Here is a 9,748-nt window from a genome sequence, read left to right on the forward strand (position 1 = left end):
TGCAATTTTTTTCTCCTTTCTCTTTCTTCCTCGATACATGTAAATCAATAGAAAAGTTTTCTTAGATATGAACTGTATTATATTTTTTTCATTGTTTTAATATGCATATAGATATCATATGTATAACAACTGTATTAAGTTGTACTATGGCCTAGGATAGTTAAACGCTTAACATACATGTCTTCATATTTTTAATTTAACAACTGTTTGAGGCTTCAGCTTATTTCGAAGCTTGGTTATATGTTGATATGATAATGATAAACTTAATAAAGGAGATGACTCAATGTGATTGAATCAAAGATCGTATGATAATTCATTTAACCGATAAAAGGCAATGTTGTTGTTGACCAAATTTTTTCCTCCTTACCCCCTCAGAGACAGTTTCTCCTCTCCTTGCAGCGCTCAAACCATAATCCCCCACTACTTGCTCTCTATGATACTTGGTGGAATTCCCTTCGATTTTTCAATTATCAGAGACTGTTGATGAAAAAATTCTAAACTTCGAAGCCTTCAAGGGGTGGTTTGCACCATGGAATGAGAGTATAGGCATGAAGATTGTAGACTCTGCTTTCTATCAATGGATTAAGATCAAAAATTTGCCACTACATTTCTGGTCAATGGACATTCTGGAAAAGATTGTTAGTTCTTTTGGAGAATTAGTTAGAGGATGCAAAAATATATCAGAAAAGCTTAATGGTCAGGATGTGCGCATTCTTGTTAAAGTAAAATCATCAGACTGCATTCCGAAATCAATTATATGCTCATATACATCTCAAGTAGATCTATTCACAAGAGAAGTCTCCTTGGAGCTAATTCCAATAGGAGTGGGTCAATTGGGTTCAGAAATCATTGGTTCTCATCTAACAGCTTTGCAAGCTCAGGGTGACGAAGTTTTAGATTCAAAATGGGTTGATCAAATATCTTCGCCAATTACGGAAATGAATGCAGAGAATTTGTTGCCAAACCAGGTTCAGAATCAGTCAATAAGAATGAATGTTGATAAGGGTAAGCAAGTCAATGCTTCTATTTCAAATGTGGCAGGAATTGAGGAAAGTAATGTCAATTCAGGCAATTCTAAGGAAATTTTTCAAAAACTTACCGTAGCTGCTGTAAATGGTGAATCTCTAGCTAAAATCACGGACAATAACAATGTTCCTGATTCTCAGGCTTTAATTGAGGAAAAAGTTGCTAACGTTGATTCAGATTCTATATATGATCCTCTGCAAGATTTGCCTTTTGATTTGGTCAAACATAATTGGAAAGGGAAAACTATATATATTGAGAAATCGACTTGGGATAATTTCTTTGGCGGGAATGAGGGAGGTTCAAATTCAATTTCATCATCTACATCCTTCCCGCCAACTTCTATTCAGACTCCAGCTGTGCATAGTTCCAGTTCAGTTCCTCCTGGATTTTCCAAGAAGGCTATTTCATCGTCAGCTTCTCGTGCTCGTAAGACAGTGCTGAGTCAAAAGCACAGGAGATTCATGACCAAGGCAATATCAGGAAAAAGGATTTCCAAATCTGTTAAGAAAGGTACATCAAATCTATCCTCTTCTTCTGATAGTTTACCTTTACATTCTCTGCCCAATAAAGTTCTTGAGGAAATAGCTACAAACTGTGGGGTTTCTTTATCTGCTCAGTCTTTGGATAAATTAAAAGCGAAGGAGGTTGAATTAAATATACAGGGCTAATTAGTTGTTCTTTCAAGTAATGGTGGGAGTTTTGTTTGTTATCTGTTTTCTATGAAGCTATCAACCTGGAATGTTAGAGGTCTCAATGACCCCATCAAAAGACGTTTGGTTAGAGATTTCATCACTTCATCAGACATTGACATTATTGGTATTCAAGAAAGTAAACTTAATAAGTCATCAGATAGGAAATTGCAATCGATAGGTGGAAGAAGGATTCAAAACTGGTGTTGTCTTGATTCTATTGAGTCTAGAGGAGGTGTGATAGTTGGATGGACAAATGATTTTGATCTTATTAATTCCCATGTGGGTATTTTTTCAGTCTCTGTCTTTCTTCATCACAAACCAACAAGCTGGAATTTCATTTTCTCTTCAGTTTATGCACCAACTGACAAAGAAGATAAAGAAGTATGTTGGTGGGAATTAAATAGAATTTGCAAACTTTTTCAAGGTCCTTGGGTTCTTTGTGGTGATTTCAATGCAACTTTATCTTCAGATGAAAGATATGGATGTTCTGGTTCCTCTCGAGACATGAATTCCTTCAGACACTTTATTTCCTCATCTTCTCTTATTGACCTCCCACTATGTGGTAGAGCTTTCACTTGGTCTAACAAACGTTTGAACCCATCCATGGCTAAATTGGATAGATTCTTAGTTTGTCCTGATTGGGAAAGAAAAAAACAAACGTTTGAACCCATCCATGGCTAAATTGGATAGATTCTTAGTTTGTCCTGATTGGGAAAGAAAATTTCCTTCATGTTTACAATTGGATAGATTCTTAGTTTGTCCTGATTGGGAAAGAAAATTTCCTTCATGTTTACAATTTTGTCCACCTTCTTTAGGATCAGACCATTTTCCAGTTGTTCTTGATAGTGGAGGTATTAAACAGAGTATATCTTTATTCAGATTCGAAAAGAGTTGGTTTCATAGCAAGGACTTTATTCCTTTCATTTCTCAATCATGGAATTCTTTCGTATGTCAGGGATCTCCTGTGGATATATTCATTATGAAATTAAAGCTCTTAAAAAGAAGAATTAAATGGTGGAAGAAAAATGTTCTTGGCTCTCTTTCTCGTAGAAAATCTGATCTTCTTTCAAAAATTCAATCTTTTGATTTGATTGAGGAATCTAGATCTTTGTCGGACTCGGAATTAAATGATAGGAAAGCTTTACAATCATCCTACATTTCTATTATTAAAGAGGAAGAATCTTATTGGCATCAAAGGTCTAGGATTCAATGGTTAAAGGAAGGTGATGCAAATACTTTATTTTTTCACAAAACGGCTTCTTTTCACAAAAAGTCTAATTACATTACATCTATTTCTCATCAAGACCAAGATCTAGCTGGAGATTATGAGATCAGACAAGCTTTCTTTGATTATTATCATAATCTTTTTGGCAAATCTAAGGATTGTCATTTATCTATTGATTGGTCTTGCTTATATCCTGATCAAGTGTTACATCTTTCTTCCTTGGAAGCTCCTTTTTCAGAAGCAGAAATTCAAGCAGCAGTTTTCAATATGAATCCTAATAAGGCTCCAGGACCTGATGGATATTCAATGCTTTTTTATCAAAATTTTTGGTCTGTAATTAAGCATGATCTTATCAATTTGATGAATTCTTTTCATCATGACCCATCCAATCTTCACAGAATTAATAAGGTTTACATTACCCTCATTCCAAAGATTAAAGGTAGTTCCTTGATTAAAGATTTCAGACCAATCAGTCTGATCAACTGCCTTTTTAAGATTTTCACTAAAATTCTTGCTTCAAGGCTATCACCTTTCATGTCTTCCTTGGTTTCTCAAACACAGTCTGCTTTTCAATCTGGGAAATCAACATTAGACTCTATAATGATGGCTAATGAGCTTATTCATTTCTGCTCTAAGAGGAAAAAAGAAGTCTCCATGCTGAAAATTGATTTTACAAAAGCTTTTGACTCTGTTGATTGGTTTTTTCTCATTGATCTTCTTAAAGCAAGAGGTTTTGGTCCCAAATGGTGCTCATGGATTCATAATGTCATTTCCTCATCAAGCTGTGCTATTTTAGTCAATGGATCTCCCACTAAATTTTTCAACTGCAAAAGGGGTTTGAAGCAAGGTGATCCTCTATCACCAATGCTTTTTAATATCTCAGTTGATGTTCTTCAAAGAATGCTTATTAATAATGTGGAAGAAGGTACCTTATCTTCTCTTGGTATTAAGGAACCTTTAAATAACATAAGGAGTTTGCAATTTGCGGATGACACAATTATTTTCACTAAGAGCTCTCTCAGTGATATTTCTGTTTTAAAAACAATTCTTTACATCTTTGAAGAACTTTCTGGATTGGGAATCAATTATTCTAAATCATCTTTGATCTATTTTGGTAAAAATTCTCAAAGAGGAGCTCTTTTATCATCTGCTCTCAGTTGCAAATATCAATCTCTTCCCATAAACTATCTTGGTTTACCTCTTAAATATGGGAAATTATCAAAATCAGATTGGCAACCATTGTTAGACAAAATTCACAAAAGGCTTGCTTCTTGGAAGAGGAATTATTTGTCTTTTGGAGGAAGATTGGTGCTTTTGAACTCTGTGCTTTCATCCATTCCTCTTTATTTCATGTCTTTTTATAAATTACCTAAATGGCTTATCAAAGAAATTGACAAAATCAGAAGGAATTTTTTATGGACAGGAAAAAATGATATTAACAATCTTAAGTGCTTGGTCAGTTGGAAGATGTCTGTTTAAGTAAAATGGAAGGAGGTCTGGGAGTCAAGAATATTGATATTTTCAACAAAACTCTTTTATCTAAATGGTTATGGAAATGTCTTGATAGAAATTCGTTTGTTGGCTCTTTTCTTCATCAATTATACTTAAGGAGAGGAAAAATTCTTCAATCTTTAAGACCAAACCCCTTAAACTCATCTTTCTGGAATGATATCATGACTATTAAAGAGGATTTCTTTCATCATGTTATATGGTCTCTTGGCTCTGGTGATAATATTCGTTTTTGGGAGGATAAATGGACAGGTAATAATTCTCTGGCTAGCCTTTATCCATCATTACAAAATCTCTCATATGCTTCAAATTCATCCGTAAAAAGGCAGTGCTGCTATCATATGAATAATTGGCAATGGAGACCTTTGTTGAGAAGATGTGTATCTCATACCTCTCAAACTGATAGAATAGATCTGATACAAGTGTTAAGGAGCTTCAATATTTACAATCAGCCTGATCAACCTAAGTGGTCTCTTACAACAAATGGTATTTTTACTGTTAATTCCTTCTATAGATTTCTTATCTTGAGAGGCATCAAATCATCTTTTTATAATCTTTCTTGGAATAAATTACTACCTAGTAAGGTGCAATTTTTCACATGGCTATTATGCCTCAATAGATTAAATACCAAAGAGAATCTCTTGAAGAAAGGCTGGGAAGGTGATTCTATATGCTCTTTTTGTTCACTTCAATTGGAAACTAGAGAACATCTTTTTTTCTCTTGCACATTATCTAAACAGGTCTGGGATCATTTCAGAAATTACTTATACTCATTCCATTGGCCATCTTCTCTTGGAGAATTTATTCAAATCTTGGTGAACTTACAGAGTACCAAAGGATTTTTATGGTGTACAATCTTTTCTTCAGTTTGTTGGAGTATTTGGAATGCAAGGAATAAACATCTCTTTGATCAAGCAAATGTTAGTCACAACTCAGTTATTAATAAGGCAATTTCATGTTTATATGACTGGACAGGTTCTACAATGGGAACAAAAGCTCACCAAGTCTTGGATATGCTGGATAAGAACCCCATTCCCCGCAGCAGTGCTTGATAATGTTCTTGGACAGTTTGTCTAGATGGTTTTTTGGGAGATAACTATTGTATATTTTGTATAATTAACTTTTAATCCTTCTGTAGTATGTTAGACATCAGTATTTTAGTTCATATAACTATATGTATAGCTGGCTTTGGTTCTTTCTTGTATCTATGTCAACGGTGAATGACGGCAATGCCCTCTCTTCATCTTCATGGATCCTTGAAAGAAGAAGGTTATACATCCCTAGTTATTGTGAACTAATCTTACTGTTACCTAACATCAGGATACACTTCGTATCCAAACTTTTGTAATTACATACTTTTATCTTTAATTGAACAGGGTATATCCCTTGTTTTTCTATCAAAAAAAAAAAAAAAGAATCTATAGCTAACATCTGAGCTACTTATAAATCTTGAGTTCCATCTATAATTAAGCTAAGCATCAATAGCTCGTTATTTAATTCTTATGATTGGAATTCATTAGTGACTTATTGAGGACACACCACCAGACATTAAACAATTCTCATGTGGTGGCTTCTGGACCTTGTCATCTCGTGTGTCAGGAAAGAAGAATAATACTTAATTCTGTCTATTGAGTGTTCTATTGTCTATTGAGTGTTCTATTGATACGTGGAAGGTGAGGTTACTCATAGGTGTTCCATCATACTTGGAAGAAGCCTTGACCAAGAGATGAAAAATCTGTTGCATAGAATTAATCCAACTGAATAACCACTAAATATCTGAAATTTGACACCCAAACCCAAACAATGAGTTACTTATTGGTAAGAATTGATCTAATAGGTCTTATCTTTATACAATTTGTAATAGTCTGATAGCATGATTAATGCATTTTGAAAATGATTAGCTACTGTTTAGTAACTCGGTTTTAAACCAAAAAAAACCTGAGTTTTCATGTTTGGATATACTTAGTTAGCCGCGTTCATGTCGCAAATGCTTCAACACTACCAATGGATGTCATAAATTATTCATACAACAAAAGGCTTGTTTATTAAACTTAAGTTTTCAAGTTTGGATATACTTAATTAGTGTGAATTCGATTTATTACATGTATCATTTTACAGATTGATTCTCAGACCACTCGTCCACCACCTGTTGTTCCTGCTACTACTCCCCCGACTTTAGCTCATAATCCTCCGGATGCTCAGGGTTCTACATCTGCTACTCAATGTTCTCCTCAAGATATTTCGACACAAAACTCTCTTGCTAGTCGATTGGGAGGCGTGCTGGGGGGCATGTTGGGGGGTGTCTTAGGGAGCTTTACACAAGAGGGCTATAGCGAGGAGGACATCCGCAAAGCTTTTGCTGATTATATTCGATTAAATCAGTCGTGACTTGTACTTTTAATTAACATACTTAAGACATTTGTCTTTTGCTGATTATATTCGATTAAATCAGTCGTGACTTGTACTTTTAATTAACATACTTAAGACATTTGTATATTTCAGATATCCTCTTTTGGGACTTGACTTAAGACATTTGTATATTTCAGATATCCTCTTTTGGGACTTGAGTAATTTATAAGTTGTTGTATTTTGATTCAAGTCAATCTTTTGTTTTATGCCTGGGAATATATATGTTGTGAACAGGTATATCATATATTTTTGTGGGAAATGTTATATGTAAACGTTGTAGGCAAAAGTAAAAAAGAAAAAAAGAAAAAACACAAGCACCAAATGTTGGAACCGTTGGTGCAAGTTTTGAAATAATTAATGCACGATATTTGCACCAACGGTTATAACCGTTGGTGCAAAAACAGCACCAACGGTTACAACCGTTGGTGCTGTTACTTTGCACCAACGGTTGTAACCGTTGGTGCAAATGTTGCACCAACAATTACAACCGTTTGTGCTGTTTTTGCACCAACGGTTACAATCGTTGGTGCTGTTTTTTTCATAATTTAATTTTTTAAAATATTTAATTATATTTTTACTTGTACCAACGGTGGAACCGTTGGTGCAGATTTTACACCCGTTGGAGTAGTTTCAGGCCCAACGCTACTTGCAGTAACGGGTGTTTTTTCTGTCCCTACGGTCCCCAACCGTTGGGGATGCTATTAGCCCCAACGGTTACAACCGTTAGGGCATGCCTTCTTTGTACTAGTGTCTCTTCTTGAGCTTGATAAGAAGTATTCTCTATATGATTGAATTATCTCATTACAAATATAAGGAAAATCATCTTCACCACTAGAATCAGTGATATTGTCTTTCGTCTGAATCACCAAACTTCGTAAGGCCGACTTCATTAATTCGTTCCTCACTCTACATCTTCAACTGTTGGTAATCCTTCTGATAAATGTTCGATATAAAGCATCACCTTTGTAGTACACCTGTGTTCTTGAAAGGCATCGTAAAGAGTCTTGCTATCATAGCAAAGTCGCAAACCATCTTGAAGAGATTTTCCATGCATGTTATAGAAAACTCTAAATCCACCACCATATCCAAGACTGTTCATAACATTCCTAGTTACCAAAAAAATTTCATCTTCATCAATGTTGTCCATTAAGTGAATTTCTCCATTAATATGTCTCGTAGGAGGGCGTTGGTCAAAATAACCGCCATGATGAATCTCAAAAGTAAACAAATTTGTGAATGATGCCATAGAAACCTACCTATGTATAAAACAATGAGAAGCTATCAGTTATGATTGTCATTATAGTTTGTAAATGTAAATATAATTATATCTCAATTAAATAGAGTTCGTTATATAAATTTTTAGATCCCGTACCAAAAAAAACTTAGAAATTAAACCTTGCCGCAAAAAAGTCAAATATTTGTTTGATTTTTCATAATATACTTTGTATTTTCATAAGCTTCTGGAGATTAACTGATTAAGGATCTAATTTATTATGAAAAGTTAGGTCAAGATTTTTTTCTCTATAAATTAAAAAAAAAACTATGAAAAACTTACTGCAAAATAATCAAACGCACTGGTCAACAAAAGCCTTGGCATCTTTCATAAACATAAGACTCTGTTAATTAAGTGGATATATTCCAAGAAGTCATTGCTGCGCACAAGAGTCTCCGATCAATTTTTTTGGGTGAGAGATTAGAAGAGGAAGAGGCGTTAAGGATAAAATGAATAAAATAGAATTAGGGTTAGTTATTGTGATGTAATTAATTTAGGGGCAAACTAGTCATTAAATTTTAGTGATTAACGTCATTAGTCATCCGTCAGTCAAAAGTTTCAAAAAGAATAAGAAGGGGGTTCTTTGATGTCTCAGAAAGTAGAGGAGGTTTTTTTATTCTAGTGATTAGTTAAGGGGGATTTTTGGAAATTAACCCAAAAAATGATTAGCGCAAAGCTTTTCCCCCCAAAATGGCTCTCTTGCCGGCAAAGTCCCAAGAACACTTGCTTGACAAGTCAAAAGCACGCCCCACGAGCTGCGGGCCGTTGTATCACATGTCCGAACTTACCAAACAATTGCAAAAAATACCCGACACCAGAACACACCCGCAAAGCATTAAAACTGATAGGGTAAATTACACAAAAACCCCATGATCTTTCAGTGTTTTGTAGTAAAGCGTCGTGAACTTTTGAAATCACATTAAATCCCCATGAACTTTTAGGTAAATTACTTTATACCTTCATAAACTTTCAAAATGTATTTTTATGTTATTTTTTGGTTCTAATTTATGGGGGTTATCTACAAACCCCAGAAATTTCATGGGGTTTTCTGCAAAAGCCAAAAAAGCTTAGGGGTTTGGTGTGATTTTGAAACTTCTTGGGGTTTACAGCAAAACATTGAAAGTTCATGGGGGATACCCATTAAACTACCATTAGGCCTCAATTCTTGAGAAATTGTCTCAAGTTAATGGGGGTGAAGATTAGCAATAATAAAATGTAAGAATCGCGGCATCTACTGGCCGTTACTAAAATATGAGGGATTCCTTTGGAAATCTTAAAATTAAGGTACTATTATTAAAAAAACCAATAAATGTTACACTGGCCTATGGGGGCCCATCTAAAGTGGATGACAAACTGGGTGCAAGTTCTCAGCTACCCTTTTGGAGCAATCAAAAGCACGTGTCGATCTCCCACGCTTAAAGCAGCGCCTCCACAAAAAGTATTTTTTGTTTAAGACTCACACTGACAGACGTCCCCGCTCTTCAGAGAGTTCACTCTCTACCTTTTCCCTCTCTTTCTCTCACTCTTCAATGAGATGCAATCAAATTCCGTAGATCCATCCTCAAACCCTAACCCTAAGCCTAATGGACTACCGCCGCCGTCGCTGTCCCCGGC

At 35.0% G+C, this 9,748-nt stretch overlaps 1 protein-coding gene across 1 annotated transcript; it reads left to right on the forward strand.

Moving 5' to 3' along the window:
* Window positions 191–5,849, forward strand: LOC109848415. Its single transcript, XM_020417888.1, has 2 exons — window positions 191–1,536; window positions 5,428–5,849. Exons 1-2 carry the CDS (start codon window positions 549–551, stop codon window positions 5,502–5,504), a joined length of 1,065 nt encoding a protein of 354 aa, XP_020273477.1. The 5' UTR covers window positions 191–548; the 3' UTR covers window positions 5,505–5,849.

The sequence above is a fragment of the Asparagus officinalis genome, chromosome 7, assembly GCF_001876935.1.
Source record: "Asparagus officinalis chromosome 7, Aspof.V1, whole genome shotgun sequence".
Taxonomy (NCBI): domain Eukaryota; kingdom Viridiplantae; phylum Streptophyta; class Magnoliopsida; order Asparagales; family Asparagaceae; genus Asparagus; species Asparagus officinalis.

Bases quoted from the DNA above. Each gene is read 5' to 3' on its own strand.
- LOC109848415 (XM_020417888.1), top strand. From the start codon at position 549: ATGAAGATTGTAGACTCTGCTTTCTATCAATGGATTAAGATCAAAAAT. The intron at 1,537-5,427 runs GTACATCAAATC...ATGACTGGACAG, and splicing joins TTCCAAATCTGTTAAGAAAG to GTTCTACAATGGGAACAAAA.